Source organism: Diadema antillarum, unplaced genomic scaffold (genome assembly GCF_040938485.1).
Source record: "Diadema antillarum isolate AM-2024a unplaced genomic scaffold, OU_Dant_1.0 seq00000016_RagTag, whole genome shotgun sequence".
Lineage (NCBI taxonomy): Eukaryota > Metazoa > Echinodermata > Echinoidea > Diadematoida > Diadematidae > Diadema > Diadema antillarum.
The window spans coordinates 26,192-43,687 of NW_027271136.1; the positions used below are offsets into that span (position 1 = coordinate 26,192).

Sequence of the window (17,496 nt, forward strand, 5' to 3'; positions counted from 1 at the left end):
TGAACCTCCGCTACGTAAAGTCTGTTATGTTCATTAGCACATTTACAATCTTAATTTGATGTACAGCTCATAGAAAATGGTTACCTCTAGGTCCTTGTAATAGCCGCAACATCAGCTCAACAGGAAAGCTTTGCAGGCAACAAGGGAGCTGTCATTCATTTGCCTCCCTCGTAGGCCTGATGAGATTGTGATGTCAGCAGCTGAAAAAAATAACAGCTCTATAGGCATCCAGTGAGCATGACTTGAGCTGCGTGGTATTCGTGTTAAATGAGGGTAATCGCCACGTGTATGGGTGCAGAAATATCGAATCCTAGCGGCAGAGGTTTGTTTTATATGATGCTAGACCCGAGAAAAGACAAGAGATATGTGTGAATTGGCTCGCACTGTTGAAATTCACAAAGTTTTGTTTGATACATTCAGATGTCCCAATTCATGTGTAGATGTTTCTTAAAAGTGCAGAGCACATTGCTGAATGGATTTTGGTGTTAGTGTAGTTGCTGTCAGACCCAGATCTCATCAAATGTAGTAAACACATGTGGAGGGACTGTTTAGATTGTCATGCCAGTTGTTACTGTTATTCATACATTTCTACATGAAAGGCCTATCTTCTTAGTTCTTTTACTCATTTATTTGTTACCTGTGGTCAAATACATCACACTGCCATGCGGTGCATATAATGTCATAGCAAAGTCCTTAGTGAGTGAAAGCAATGGCTGAATCACTGTGGAAAGCTGAGATTGGTGGCTTTAATATCATAAATCCTTCTGAAACTTTGCTTTAATCTTTCCAGTACTTATGAGATTACTGGGCTCATTAGATCTCACTGTATTTTGGGGCAAGTTTTCCTTCAAGTCGTACATGTCCATTTATTGCTATCATTTAGCCACTGCGTACATCCATGCAACTTAAATTTTGTCATACCTCAATAAAATTGCTTCAAACTTGTGGCAGTGTGGATAGCATCCGGGTCACCTCTTGTAATATGTTTCATAAAATGAGCTATAGAATCTCTGCAGTCTGATTGGTCAATTATCATGGATTGATTTTTACTGATCCACTCTGAGCCATGCGTCCGGTAAAATCTGAATGCATGGCCATGCGTCCAGTAACATTCAAACGTATGGTTCAAGCCTTGCATAGTGTTGTAGGTGTACCAGATGCATGAAGGGGAAAAAAAGTTGAATTTCATGAATTTATGGGCCCATTTTGTAAAAACAAATGATGCACAGGGCTATTTCGTGGATCGATGAGAATCGGATGCTCTCATTTGACTTTGGAAATAGTCTAAAACCCGTGAGCACAGCGAGGTGGTTTAAACAGTTCCAAAGTTAAACTTGTGCATCCAATTCTCACTGATCCACTCTGTCCTGTGCATCTTTTGTATATTGAGTCCCTTGTTGAGAAGTGCTTTCCTTGCTGAATGGTTTAACCTTTAGCCGGAAGTGCTGGCCTTGGCACTTTGGGTGATAGTATCACAGTGGGAGGTCTATTCTGGCAATCATAGGTGTATCAAGAAATTAACGATGATCAGGCTAATATGCAAACATCCGGCGACTATTGAAAGAAATGATAGTGTGGAAATTTAAGTGGACTTGGCTGTCCACACCCGCTGCTCGGATAGGTGAGGAAAGCTGGCATGTTCGTACTGGTTAAACTCGTTATGACCTAATCAGATGCATACTAATGTGACTAAGAGCGAAACCTGGCATCAGCTGCGTTACGTATTTCAAGGGGTGCGATATCTTGGGCAGATTTCCCCGAAAGGGATGTTTTACGTGCATGGTGGGGGCTCTCGCTCTCTATATTTAGCAGGTCGCGATGCAGAACCGTTGCAAAATTAGGTTGAGGTTTAGCAAGGAGCGCATACAGACTGAGAGTAAATATCTTGTGGTGCTTGCTATGACTTATAGGCTAATCTTGGGATAACCCCATCTTTTCCACTTCCTCACAATCCAAGCATACCCCCCTACTTTCCGCTTTCCCTTTAGTACCCCCCTTACCACCCCTTACCTCCCTTGTACTCCCTTGTACTCCCTTAACCTCCCCTTTTCCTCCCCGAGGAAGATATGATCAATTTGGACATTTTCCAGCTCTTGGATCGGCAAGGCGGCTGACAGGGGGACATCTTGATTCTGGGAACAGCACTGAGGGGATCTCCAGGGTCGAGTTGAGTTTGGTTTCCTGAATTATTCAGTGACTACCCCCCTTTTTGATGTATTCCCTCTTTCTCTTCCCCTTTAGTTCATTGTATTTGGGGCATTCTTGTTGCTTCTTGTGCTGAGAGATCCACAATGTTCGTTATTCTTGCTGTTGTTGTCTTTCTTTCCCAAATACAAAAGAGATTGAGGAGGAGGTGAAGAAAGACGGAGGAAACATTTGCTTGCCTGACAGGAATATCAATATTCCCTAGAAACTAAACTTTGAGTGTAAACTCTTTCAAAGAGATGCTAGAATAGATAATTGTTTTTTTTTTTTGTGTGTGTGTGTGTGTGTCTGGAAAAAAAAAGGGGGAGGGAGGGGACAAGGGGAAGTGGAAAGGGAGGTGTGATGTAGCACAATCACAACCTAGTGAGCATTTCTTGTAAAGTGTTTTCGTCTGATATTTTTCAGACAAACCGTTACAAGCTGCTGAAATCCTTGCATCTGGGATGCATTTCATGAAGCGTTTTGTCAGACATTTCGTCTGACAAACTGTTATAAGCTATCGAAATCCTTGCATCTGATTGGGTGACAGCAAATTTGTCCGACAAAGTTGTCAGACAAAATGCTTCATGAAATGCCCCCCAGATCGGCTGAGAGCAAATATGTCCGACAACTTAGTCGGACAAAATGCTTGATGAAGTGCCCCCCTCAGGACTCTGTCTGCTCACCTGCTGTCACACTCTTTTTGGGAAAACTTTGACTGCAGACGGGAAAAGAAAATGAGACATTATACAACTGTAGCTCCCCGCTTTGCATTCTAGTGTTTTAAACTCATTCTGCTGTTCTGCTTTTCTGGTCCAAGAGGGCAAAATCCCAGATCTCTTCTACTCGATATCTTGGGAACAAGAAGTAAAATAGACAAGATCTTATAGTCATATCTTGCTGTCTCACCTCCGACCGGAGAAGTTGAGATCTCATAACTTGCCTTCTTGCCTTCTTGAGGTTGAGAAGGTGATGAGGAATTACATTGTCTCCTCAGTGGCACTCCTATGCTTTCATAGCTGAGAAAACATGTCTGTGTGGACCTGAGATCGAGATATGGCAGTGCCTGCGCAATCAAACGTGTTGAGTATAATGTTGTGTAAGCAGTGTAATCACATGGTGATTCAGCTCAGATTGCCAATGCAACAATGATCAGGTGATCAGGAAAAAAAAAAAGAAAGAGCTCATGAGCAGAGGGTATGATATCAATTAGCATTGTTGTTGACTGTTTGTTTGTATGTTTTCACATGAGAGTTTACCCACCATGCCTTTCATGCTACAGCATCAACTGGGAATTTGCAGGGACACCTGCGAATTTACCAGTAATACCATTTGAGGGTAAGATTTCTAAAAAGTACCCCAGAATTTTACCCAAGGGTTACCTGCGATCCCTTTCATGCTGCTAAGGGTTACCTGCGATCCCTTTCATGCTGCAGCACCACCTGCAAGTTCCCAGTTTCCCCAGGAAATCTCAGATGAAATTTGCTTGGCATGACAGGGAGTATAAGTGAGAGATAGAGAGGGAGAAAGGAGAGAAAGTAAGAAAGAAAGAATGAGAAGAATGGAGGTAAAAAGATATGGAGAAAGAGAGCTACAACAAAGAAGCAAAAACTGCAGCAAGTGTAATTGTGACATCCAGGAAGATAGTAAGGACAGATGCAACAAATTCTTGAGGACCCACAAGGCTCAGCAGAAGCAATAAATGTTTGCAAAATCAATTGTTGATTGAGACTTAGAGCGTGTTTCTACTGAGCGACGAAAATTCGAGGTGATACCAGCCGATGTGTGGTGATACCGGCCGATGCGTGGTGACACCTCGAATTTTTCCTCAGTAGAAACAGATCGGGTAGTGGCCGATGCTGGCTGATGCGAGGTGCTCCGTCGTCCATCTATTGAGGTGGTCGATGCGTGGTGACGCGAAGGACGATTCTCAGTAGAAACACACCGGGTAGCGAAATTCGTGGTGTATCGGACGTCTAGAATTTCTCCCCGCGCTTTTCAATCGATTTATCACACACACTCCTTCGACACGTGTACAAAATACATGTGTACACACAGCGACCGTGTTCGCATCATGCTTTGTTTGTACCAACTCGCTTGTGTACGTGTTATAGGCCCTATACGTTACGTTACATGTGAATTGTGACATTCATGGTCTATTGTTCGCGTGATTAACAGCCTAACTTATTGCATTACTAAGCCCTCATCACTTACTTTGATTTGCTTTGATTTAACACCGCGTTATTTCGTTTTATATTGTCTTGAATCGCGAGAGTACCACATTAGTATGTCGCAGCCTTGAGAAAATCTCAACAGCCCCCTCGATCGCGCGTGACCCAGTCTGTGACTTAAAAATACCTGACTTCCGGAATCGCCGCATTTGCACGTCACCTTTGCATCACCTGGTATGTTGTCGCTCAGTAGAAACAGCTCGAGTGGTCGTAAAATACAAGGTGCTGCGATGGACAAATTTGTGGCGATGCCAGGGATGTGAGATGCTCTCAGTAGAAACACGCTCTTAAAGTGCTGCTTTCTGTCCACTCAAACATTGAGGCCACAAGTTTAAATCCTACATTAAAGGGACTGTTTTATGGGGAAGCTATGTATTGCAAAAACTCAGAATATATTTGGGAATCCCTGTAATGCTTTGGAAAATACTTACACGACAGGCTCTTTGGAGTGGCCCAATTTGGGAGAAAATATCAAGTGGTCACAGACTTCTTTTGGGCAACCTCTGGGTCTCCATGTAGGATTCGTACCATAATTTGCTCTGGTGCACATATTTGTTGACAGACAATTCTATTTCTGCAGGCCTGCATTTCTTAGAGTACCACAGGCTGGGCAACAAGTGAAGATAGAGTAAATTGAAGAACCATAATATCTGCAGATTGGTTCCCTTGAACTGAGTTTTTTTAACCAGAATTGCCCCAACAATGTCCGCACAATCTTTTTTTTTTTACCCTGTCTGTGATGACGCTCCGTGCCGAGCATTGTCCAGACATTGTCAGGGTAATTTTTGCCAAATTCTACGCTATTCTGCGTATGAGTAATTGCTGCAACAATGCTGGACAACATCTGGACAACCCTTCTTTTGAAGAGCTTGAGGAAGATTTGGCCGATAACATAACACATTGTGCAATTGTCCAGGCACAATGACAACACTGCACACTGAACACAATGCAGGGATCACAATCTCATCTTATTTATGAATGCTGTTGCCTGTGTGAATGTTCACATTTTAAATCACTGTTTGTTCTGGGCATCTAAAGATAATTTCTACTGTGATGACCCTGTGTTCGATACATTTGAATTAATATCATTCTGTTTCTCAAGTTAATTCTGTATCACAGAAAACAGAATGAGCAAAATTAGCCACTGCACATCCGTGTTGAACACTCTGGGCTGTCAGTGCAGTGCGCTTGGAATAACTACATTCTAATTCAACCTCAACATTACTTTGCTCAGAAAAAGGTGCAGCTGGGCTCTGCTCTTTGCCGATCACTTCCCGCACTTGGGTTCAATTGCACATGAATGGCTAGATTGCTATGGAAACCTACCAGGAGAAGGCTTTTTGGCATGTATCTGTTATCTAAAGATGGTACCTCTTGCTCTCTCATACCTTTTAGTGCCCAAGATGAGGACCGTCACCCCATGTTTATTCTCTGGACATTGTCGTGACTATGTCCAGAGAAGGGTCCGTTCAAAAATTGCTGTACTCTCTCTGGATTTCTCTTTGCTGGTGATCTCTATCCCTCTTCACTCTTCCTTTCTTTTCTCTTTTTATTCTACACATATGACACTTCATCCTGAGTCAAGCACAACTGTCTCTGACTCAAACTCATTTCTCTCTAATCTTTCCTCTCCTTTACCACAAGGTGCATGTCATTCTCTCATTGAACCTTACATTCACGTAATCTTCAACCTCTTTTGTCTGTCTTTCCTTTTGCTCATCGATTAAAAATAGCTCATAGTCTCAAAACTCTGTGCAAACAGCGCAAGTGGCTCGTTTATTTATGAAAGTTGACAGCAAGTAAACACAAACTTTGTGTAGTTAATTCCAAGGTTATTTTGCAAGAATTGCAAAAGGAAAGCTTTACATGTTTTTTTTTTCCCCTCACAATTATGATTGATAGCTGTCTTGTATATCGTGAAGAAGTGAAAGGAAGATGATCGCTGTTTTCATTTCAAACAGCCCAACCCAGCGCGGTTGTTTCAGCTGCAGATTTTTCTCATATTTTTTGGTTGATTTCCTCATTGAAGGTGACATTTTACACCAATTTGTACCACAAGTTGGGGGCAACCCATCGCATTATCACGAGTCAAGCTGTACCAGGTATAGATTTGAATAACATGTTTTGTTGCAGAAACAATGTGTGAACTTTATCCAGCTTGAGTGATAGAATATGATGGAGAAAGAGAGAAGCACAGAATTGGTGTTTTGATTCTTGCATCAATAGTGGCATTGTGTCAAAATATGAAGTGATGCTTCACTCTCAACAGTCATTTCATAAATTGCTTTTATGTAAATCAAAAGTACATACATACACACACACACACACACACATTATATATATATATATATATATATATATATATATATATATATAGATAGATAGATAGATAAGGTGACAAAGTAGGGTGGTAATGCATTGCAGTCCAACAGTGCTATTCATTCAGACCAAATTTTCGACGAATACATACGTCTTCCTCAGGGTCGATAATGACAATTGTAACAGGGCTAATTGTCATTGTTGACCCTGAGGAAGACGTATGTATTCGTCAAAAATTTGGTCTGAATAGATAGCACTGTTGGACTGAAATGCATTACCACTCTACTTCGTCATCTTTTCTATACTGGTACCAACACGCGGACTACAAGTATCATCACATATAGAGAGATAGATAGACATAGATACACACACACACAAATGCAACAAGACAACACTGTATCATTGAATTTTCCAATGACTGCTACCCTTATACTGTCACAGTGAACTTGAGTGAATATCCGTGATAATTTCCATTGTAGTGTTCTGCATGGCTTGTGATTGCCAGGAGTGAATCCCACAGGAGAAAGTAACAGGGCTGATGTGGTAACTGAATTTCTCTGTCTCTTAACCTGTTGAGGACAAGTCCTGAGTATACTCGGGCAAGTGTCTATGGGAAATGTGTGTTTCAGCCCGTCAGCAAAATCAGCCCGTCCTTAACAGGTTAAATCTTGAGCATATACTGCTCTGATGCCCTAATATCACTTTGGAAACCAACGTTTCTTTTGAGAGAAATTGTTGTCCCTGATATTCAAATGCACATGTTCGTTTACATGCCTTGATCATGTGACCACCCAGATTGCCATATTTTATTTCGTGAGTTTACGCAAGAACTCACAGTGAGAGCCCGCTCAACGCGCGCGCAGTCATATCGCTTCTTCGCACGTTTTGCACGAGGGGCTAAGTTCCCTCATCGCAGTCTAAATCCAGTTTTATTCGTCCTTTTAACTGTGCATCTTCGCAATATCTTATCATATTGTGGATTGTTATTATTTATAGCTCAGTTAGAGCTGACTTTGCTTCGGAAGTGGATTTTTATTCACGAGATATCGCGGGATGGAAATTCCGCTTTCCGCTCCCCCACAGCATACAGCTAAGCCTGTCGTGGGTGGCACCACTAGTACGAGCGCCCTGCATACAGCTAAGTCTGTCGTGGCGATGGTGACTACAGCCGTGCATCATGAACCCAAGTGTTCGCCGGCTAGTATTAAGGCTCCAACAAAGAAAGAAGGGAATGGGAAAACCCTTAAAAAACCCACCAAACCGGGCCTAAGTAAGAAGGCAGCTCCCCCTAAAGAGAAGACGGACGCGGAGGTGCTTTCCCGCCTTTCTAAACTCGAATCCATGTTTGAAAAGGTCATGGAAATACTGCCGTCTCAGCCTACTCGTATCCAACAACAGCAACTACGTGCCGGCCATGTTGGCACGGCTTGTACCGCAGAAAACCACGGTGGTGTGCCGTTTGGGGGCATGGATGTGTGTGCTACAGACGATAGTACGCAAGCACGCGGTACGCTGCACGACGACCACGGCGGCAGCAGCTACAGTGGGGATGAATGCGATTTCCCTGCGGCGGCAGCGGGTTACGCACCCGCAGAGCTCACGGGGCGGCCAGTACAAGTGCCATCCTTTGCTGCAAAATTTGCGGTCTCCGCCTGTGTGGGCGACCCTATCAATGACGAATTGGCAAATTCTACGAATTATCTCATCTCCCATTGTCTGGAGGAAAAATCTATGGAAGAGTCAGCGGCAAACTACCCAGCACCGAGCAATTGCCCCAACTTACTAGTCCCTAAAGTCAATCCAGTGATTTGGGATAATGTGACACAGACTACGCGCAGCAGAGACGTTAAGCTGCAGAGAGTACAGAAATCTCTTACCCGCGGGCTGTGTGCGTTCCTACAAACTCTTCCTACTGACTTGAACGAGGCGCAACAGGACGCACTCGCTTTACTCTGTAATGCCAATTACGAGATGAATTGCCTGAGAAAGGAGCTGATCAAGCCCGATATGAACGCTGCTTACGCACATCTGTGCAAGCCTACTACGCCCGTGACCGCGTTTCTATTCGGTGATGACTTGGGACAACGTGTAAAAGATCTCAAGGAGGAGAATAGGGCTGCCTTTAGTGTGGTTAAAGGCCAGGCTAAGAGATCTACTCATCAGCCGTACCACCCATACAAGCGCACGGCCAGCGGTGGATTCAGCCGGAAGCAATATCGGAACGCAGGCTGGCTCGCAGCTGGCGATACATCCAGGCCTTTTTTAGGCCAGCAGCAGCGGGGATACAGACATTCAGCCCCGCACACGCAGACTCGCCCACCTCCAGCTCATGCGCACAACCGGGGGCAGAGCTACTCGACAGCAACCCCAGCCAAGCCAAACACTGTGTCACGGAGAAAGTAACTGCACTACCCAAGGAGGTAAGTTGCAGGCCTAGCTCTTGTTGTGGAAATACACAATCTACTCACACTGTACAGTCAGTTTTTGACATTGAACATGTAGATGTTCCATTAGACCTGCCCGTTGGGGGTCGATTGAGGCATTTTAGCAAACAGTGGAATCGTATTACCACTGATCCTTTCATACTTGATGCAATTAGCGGTTACAAACTTGAATTTCAAGAGGCGTATAGCCCACCTCACAGAGGTAAACCGCCTTACCACTACAGAGTGGGTAATGCTGAGGAGAGCAAGATTGACATTGAAATTCGAAAACTGGCCGAGAAAGGCGTAATCGAAGAATGCCAGCATGTGGCTGGAGAATTTGTGTCCAATATCTTTACACGCCCAAAGAAAAATGGGGACATACGCCTAATTTTAGATTTATCGGACCTCAATGACAGTCTGAATGTACAGCATTTCAAAATGGATAACATCCATACGGCTACAACCCTAATTTCCCCTGGTTGTTACCTTGCCTCAATCGACCTTCGAGATGCCTACTACTCTGTCCCTGTTCACCCCTCATATCGCAAGTATTTGAGATTTGTCTGGCATGAGAAATGTTGGCAATTTAAGGTACTCCCCAATGGCCTTAGTACAGCGCCTAGGCTCTTCACAAAGCTTATGAAGCCGGTGTTCGCAAAGCTGCGACAGGCAGGCCACCTGGTTGTGGGGTATTTAGATGACACTCTCATAATCGGTGAAACTGAATCACAAGCACTAGAAGCGGTGCAAGCAACCACAAAACTGCTCTCTGACCTTGGTTTTGTCATTCATTCAGAGAAATCTATCCTAGAGCCTCAGCAACGGCTCCAATTTTTGGGGTTTATCTTGGATTCGGAAAGCATGACTATAACGCTCCCGCATGAGAAATGTCAAAATATCAGGGCAGTATGTGCGGAATTGCTAGGGAAACAAAACCCTACTATCAGGCAGGTGGCGCAGGTCATTGGGAAACTGATTGCTACTTTCCCTGCTATTCAATATGGCCCCCTCTTCTATCGTAACCTAGAAAGAGACAAAATTCTTGCACTAAAATCAAGCAAAGGGCATTTTGATCGACCTATGAATTTGTCTGAAGCTTCTAAACAGGAGTTAATGTGGTGGTTCAATAACATTCACTGCCAGTCGGCACCAATTAGTCGAGATCGGCCAGCTTTAGAGCTACGTACTGACGCCAGTGGGCAAGGATGGGGTGCCACTGATTTAAGCAGTGAAACTGGCGGTAGATGGGATGATCAGGAGATAGTGCATGCTCTAAACAATGAAATCAACTATCTTGAAATCTTAGCTGCAGGGTTTGGTTTGAAGTCATTTTGCGGCCACCTGCATGATACACATGTGCTCATTAGAACTGACAACACAACAGCTGTAGCCTACCTGAACAATATGGGAGGCATTAAATCTCGAGCCTGCGACAGGGCAGCACGAGACATTTGGGTTTGGTGTAAGGAAAGGAATATCTGGATCACAGCAGCCTATTTACCAGGTCGTGACAATACAGAAGCAGACAGGAGATCTCGTCATTTTAATGACAGAACAGAATGGATGCTGAATAAGAAAGTTTTTACTGATATCACTAAGAAATGTGGTACTCCCCAAATTGATCTTTTCGCGTCCAGACTCAATAAGCAGCTGCCTGCGTACGTTACGTGGCTGCCTGACCCAGATGCGGTTTCTGTGGATGCATTCACTCTGAATTGGGGTGATCTGTATTTCTACGCATTCCCTCCTTTCTGCCTCATCCCCAAATGTCTCCAAAAAATAGAAAACGACAAGGCACATGGTCTCTTGATTGTCCCAAACTGGCCTACGCAAGCGTGGTTTCCTCGCATGAGGAGAATGCTTAAAGATGAACCACTCTTAATTCCTAGACACAGGAATTTGATTACGCAACCAGTATCTGGGGAACCGCACCCTTTACACGCTTGCCTTGATCTGTTATGTTGCAGGTTTTGAAGCTGCCGTTCGAGAACTCTGGCATGAGCAGCAGAACGGTGGACATCTTGGCAGCATCTTGGAGGGCATCAACCCAAAGACAATATTGTACATATATAAGGAAATGGAGAAAGTTTTGTACACTTAAGAAGGAAAGTCACCTTCATGCCAAGATTAATTTTGTTTTGGAGTTTTTTACACACATGTTTTATGAAGAGAACTTGAGCTATTCAGCTATTAACTCAGCACGGAGTGCACTTGCTACCTTTCTAGTGTTAGAGGATGAACAATTTACTGTCAGCACTCATCCGCTTCTCTCTCGTTTTATGAGAGGTGTGTTCCAGCTCAGGCCCCCAAGGCCGCGGTATTCGGAAATTTGGGACGTGAATATTGTTTTTAGATATTTGAGAAGTCTAGCTCCCGCTAACTCGCTTAGCTTGAAGCAATTAACGATGAAGCTGTGCATGTTACTGGCCTTGATATCCACCCAGAGGGTACAGACTTTGCATTGCCTGAATCTAGACAGCATGATTCTCAAACAATCTATGGTGTCATTCAAAGTTAATGAACATCTTAAGCAGTCTAGACCTGGGAATTTTGGATTGGACGTACTTTTGAAAGCGTACCCCCCAGACAGACGTTTGTGTGTAGTTACATACATTAAGGCCTACCTTCGGAGAACCAAAGAGATCCGAGGAGAGGAAAGTCATCTCTTCATTAGTTTTCGCAAGCCTTTCAAGAGAGTAACGGCACAGACAATTTCTCGATGGATCAAAGAAATCATGACTGGCGCTGGCATTGACACCACAATGTTCAGTGCACATTCAACCCGAGCAGCATCTAGCTCAGCAGCAAACAGGGCGGATGCACCTATTCCTCTGATCCTCGCAAAAGCAGGCTGGTCAAAAGAACGAACATTCCGTAAATTCTACGACAAACCTCTACAAGAAGAGGGACAGTGCCTGTCACAACTCATTGTGAGGGAATAATGACCTCAGACCAAGGTAATTTGAGCTTACATTTTGCTTGCCATTGTGCATGCTTGAGTTTGTTCAGTTGGAACAAATGTGACTTCTGTGCTACAAAATCTCACTGTGAGTTCTTGCGTAAACTCACGAAATAAAATAGAAAGATTAAACGAGAACTTACCTGTTTGAAGTTTGATCTTTATTTTATGAGGGAGTTGGAGAAAGAATTCACAGTCCCTCCTCTCCCTTCCCATGGCATGAATACTATTACAAAATGTATAGATCAACTTCAAGTAAGTTCTCAATCTTTCCACTCTGACAGAAGTCACATCTTGTTGCTACGAAGTATGACTGCGCGCGCGTTGAGCGGGCTCTCACTGTGAATTCTTTCTCCAACTCCCTCATAAAATAAAGATCAAACTTCAAACAGGTAAGTTCTCGTTTAATCTTTCTATTATCACACATGGTTATGGAAGGCAAGGCGCTGTCCAAACAAATAGAGACTTGGATGAAGGTGTAATGGACGAATGCAGTATTCTGTGGTTATGATTTAATACTTGGTGAACAATTTAATCGTCAAAACAATAATTTTTTGCCAAACCCCACTTACCTTGTAGTGTTTCTTATCACCTGTAATGTAATACAAAAAGTAAAACCAGATGTTAGTTATTTTTCTGATGGCTTCCTAAACTCATGCACAGTCTTTAAATCATCTTTCCAGAGATGGAACCTAGGATTTTGGTCAAACTTGCTTAGGAGTCATCTCCAACAATGGTGTTAGTAAGTTGTTCAGGTGACCGTGTCAATGCGAGTTGGAATGGTGGTATCCCCAACAGCACTGTGATAATGAGCAGTTGTGCCAGATATGGGCTCCTTTATTGGCAAGGCTTCTTCGAAAAAGATGCGAAGACAAGTTTAAAGCGGGGATGTGAACGTTTATAACATCTCATCCAATTTCATTTTGGGTGATGAGGTGGTCGAGTGGCGCATCACGGAAAGGGATGAAAATAGATTTCAGTACATTGTGTCACTTCACAAGGCCTTTCCTCTCGTTCCTGCGCCACTGTCTCGTAAAACGACCATGTATAATCGTTAGACCCGTGTGGGAGATGATAATAGCAGTTACACACTGAATTTGTCTTGACTATACGGTAGATTATGTAGAGTACGTTGTTTATGCCTCTGTGGTTCTCAGGTGAGGATAAGGAAGGAAAAAGACTGTGTATTCTTGTGTTTACAAGTCTCTTTAGACGTGCATGTACAACTGCAGCATGTAGATAGATTTTTGAATCATCAGTGTACTTTTACTATGTGTTTCAATTTATTGATTCATTAGTTTAATCATTGTTGGGGGTGGGGTGGGGTTGGGTTGCTGGGGATGAGGGAGGAAATGGTGGATTCAGGCAAGGATTTAAACAAGCATTACCCCCTCTAGTGGCCAGATATCGACAGTCTGCAAGCCCCTGACTAAGGCCAATGTGTGTCTACTGGGAGAGAACTTGCTGGACAAAGGGAAGAGGGGACTTCAGCTCACTTTATCTTATTACTGGTAGCCAGTAAACAAGAATTAACGGTCTTGACCTAATACTGAGTTTCGTGGGAAAATGAATAAAAGTGCATATTTCAGATGTCAAATGAATTTGTGCCAAATTTTGATTTATAGAGGTCACTGTTTTAGAGCAGATATTTCTCATAGTTTTTAACCATTTCCAATCAAACTTGGCATAGATAATGATTCTTGATGTTTTATCTGCAAGGTATGCATTTCAAGTGTGTCACAGAGCCAAACATAACATATGTGATGGCCAACTGCTTGGAAGCTTTCCAATACGTATCCACACATTCATATTTACTCTGATAACTGGAATAGTGTATTTCTCACCTCATTAACTCCTCCAGGAAAGGGGAAGGGTAGAGGTATTAATCACATGTAGTGGTAATTCAGTTCTAAATTTACCAGGAATGTCTCTTCCTTGTTTTGAAACATAGCCCTGCAATTTGTTCTGCTTCCTTCATGGGCCACACTCAAGCTACAAGACTTTTGAAAGTGTCTGGAAATAACACAGGGACAGCTTCCTTAAATCTAGTGTGGTTTAATAACATGTGCATGCATTGTATTGATTGTATTTTCAAGAAGTTGCCGTTGCTAGGATGCATGGAATTCATGAAAATTGATGTTGAGGGTGATCTTTGCTGTGTGGCTGTGTTGATCATCATCAGAGGGACACACGCACGTACCCCTATTGCCTCTTTTATGGGGTTTCTTCCAAAATGCACCAGGCAGCGCATTTATACCTGCCCATCTAGCATTCTCTCTTCATTTCGTAGTGAGCACTTTGAAACTTTGTTTGACATGAATCCCTTTTCTGCTTTTCTTGCAAATATGTCATCTGACATAGCAGCCTTGTTGTTGTTTTTCTGACATGGTCGCCAACGCTGGCTGATCAAAACTTTCGATCAGCGCAGTGAGAGAGATGCGTATCTGCTTCAGAGAAATGCCGGGTTGAAATAACAAGTGTCACGTGGTATAAGTGCATGAGTGGAATCGAGATCTTCTGATAGTGCTGCACTTTTCTCTTTACCTCCTTTTGTCAATTCCTTGACTCTCCATTGCTGCGGAGAGAGAAACCAACGAGGCAAACACAAATCTACTTTAGAGAAAGATTTCCTGGAATCCTTGCTTGTGAAAGCATCGCACTTTATGACTGCTTGCTTCAAATTGTACTTCGTGCAACATGCGCATTATGATCGGAGTGGTTTTTGCTACAGTAGTTGAGAAAAGCCTCTTTTTTGTCTCATTTTTTGTCTCTTTCTTTTGTATTACTGCCTCTCTGCCCCCCCCCCCCCCAATGAAAATGGTATGGGGGTTGGGTATCTCTTCTGACACTTCATGTTGACAGCACTAAGTATCATAACTTGACAGTTTAGCTAATTCAATATAAAGCTGGTTTAAAGTTACACTCTGTGCATGAGCAGGTACCGGTCAGCAGAGAAAAACAATGAAATGAGACATAGAGTTATAATGAGACATAGAGTTATAATGAGCAATGCCACAGACGGCACCTGAACAGTTTCTTTATGTTGCACTAAAAGGAAGTTCTCTTAACATTAGAGGGAGCTTGTTAACATCAAAGCAAGTTGGATGATGCAAGTGACTGATATCTACAATGTAGCTTTACACTTGTTTTGTTTTGGGGGTCATTTAAACCACTGCCAAATGCAAACTGGTCTATTCTCAAGTTCAGATGCATTTGCTTCCATCATTGTTTTTCAATGGTTTGACCATTGTGATGTGAAATGAGGCTATATCTCGCTGAAGAAGTACTCTTTATTTTTCAAGATTCCAAACTTTGTCATGTCATGTTTTGCTGCCTGACCAGTTAAACAGGAATGGAACCCAAATATATACACATGTGGATAGAGTGATTGCAAGTGTATAGTAGAATGCATCAGTGAAAGTTTGGGGAAAATTGAACAATCCTTTGAATGCATGAATCTATCATCAATTTTTAAGATTTCAGAGCTGCCATTTCTGGATGAGAAGACTCCAACATTTTGAGACAACACGTATGGAAAATTAAATAAGGAAATTATAAAGAAAATGTAACATATTTTCACTTTTCTAGCATAATAAAAGAGCACTCAAACTCACCTCTTTCGGAAAGCAGGGATGATATTACCATTAACATATGTCAGAATACAATGTGTGTAATCTTTATAACCAGCTTCAAATAAACATGACATTCAAGAAATAGAAACATTTCTGGATTTTCTAACTACCTCCACCAAGGGAGGAGGTTATGTTTTCATTATCATTGGTTTGTCCGTGTGCAAAATAACTCAAAAAGTCGTGAATGGATTTGCATGAAACATGCAGGAAAGGTTGAGAATGACACAAGAAACAGATGATTAAATTTTGGTAGTGATCTGGAAATTTTTATGGATTTTATGGAGGATTTTCGATATTTTGGCAAGGTAGGCCCAGGCCAATGAACTTTGGAGTTCAAGCTGGGCATTTTTTAGGTTTTCATACGCGCACTAAAGTGCCTACTCTAGTTTCTGCCAGCGAGGTGCGCCGCGCGCGGCTAAGGGTTGATGACATAACAAGAGGCTTCTGTATCAGGAAATCGGGTGATTTTCAGCATGCATACGTCAGTATGTATGGGTGGAAATCACTGATGTCACTGGAAGAATAAAATCATCAGTGGAAATTAGCTGCTTGGCAGAGGTCTGCACTCTCAGAGTGCTTCTCTAGTTACTCTCTGGTATAGCTAGCCTCTGGAAGTAATTCTCTGGATTTTGCTTTCGCAGATTTACTAATGTATTCAAATTTGTAGATATTCTTCCTCTCAGGACCTCATATCAAGCTATTTCATCCATTTGTATTCGTTCGATGTACACTATGTCAATACTTTGAATCCACTTTGCAGGCATTGGTTGTTTCAATGTACAGCTAGCCATCGAGCAAGCTTTCTAGTTGTCAAGAACAAACTTTTTCAGAGAGATATTTGATGCAATATTTGGTACCCTGGGGACCAAATGAAAATTCGCCATTTTGTTGAATTAATTTTTTTTTTTCAGCGCTGTACCCTGGCTTACCAAAAAATGTGTCAAAATATTTTTAGTATTATTTTAGTATTATTATGCACAAAAATGTTCTCTTATTTGTGATTATGCAACAATTAATGTATGCAACTGATAATTATTTTCTGCTCTGAACCTTTTTCTTTCGCATTTCATCTCTTATTATCGACCATTCGCGCACGCGTAGAAGATTATAAAGATGGCAGCCCCCATGATCAAATTTTGAAGAAATACAGTTGATTTTGGGGTGAATTTTCTGGGCTTTCGGTGATTATTATTTTTTTTCTGAAAATAAAAGTTACGGTAGATGATGTTTACAAAACGGTGTGGTGCTAGAAATTACTTCGAAAAACACCTATGGTGCTAGTTCATTGCGACGACTTTGCCGTATCCGAATTCGGAATCGGCGTATCTGAATTTGGATACGCATGATAAAGAATGGGCATGAGATGGCGCTATACAACGCGGTACTCTGGGTTACAACGGTACCCCGGTGTACGGCGTGCGGAATCATTTATAGAATTTGAATAAATTAGTACCGTGTAAGCAAGCGTGTTGGCTTGAAACTGCTTATTGTCATCAGAGCAGTCACAAGTCAGATGCTCATATTTTTTACATAAGTGTTCTATTCCAAACTCTTGACACTTTCACCTTCAGTGGAACTGATGGTTGATGCAATTTCTGTCCCGTATCATATATTTGATGGTAGTTCCACCTCACCTCGACTCACAAGACAATGAGGTGCAATATTTCATTGCCTACATTACTAAGTAATCTGTAATTAGTGTGTAACGTTCCATATGCAATGAGAAGATGGCCTTGACTTTCTGT

General features: G+C 42.4%; 3 protein-coding genes across 3 annotated transcripts in view; all 3 read left to right on the plus strand.

Annotated features, from left to right (window-relative positions):
- LOC139725151 (protein CLEC16A homolog) overlaps window positions 1–17,496 on the plus strand; it is a gene marked incomplete at its 5' end in the record, with an annotated part of 54,284 nt that overhangs the window by 25,062 nt on the left and 11,726 nt on the right. The gene's annotated exons all lie outside the window — the stretch shown is intronic.
- Window positions 7,657–11,252, plus strand: LOC139725141 (uncharacterized). The gene is made up of 2 exons (XM_071636228.1): window positions 7,657–9,154; window positions 11,128–11,252. Exon 1 carries the CDS (start codon window positions 7,788–7,790, stop codon window positions 9,135–9,137), a length of 1,350 nt encoding a protein of 449 aa, XP_071492329.1. The 5' UTR covers window positions 7,657–7,787; the 3' UTR covers window positions 9,138–9,154; window positions 11,128–11,252.
- LOC139725142 (uncharacterized) lies at window positions 10,485–12,506 on the plus strand. Its single transcript, XM_071636229.1, has one exon. The coding sequence runs from the start codon at window positions 11,119–11,121 to the stop codon at window positions 12,100–12,102; it is 984 nt and encodes a 327-aa protein (XP_071492330.1). The 5' UTR covers window positions 10,485–11,118; the 3' UTR covers window positions 12,103–12,506.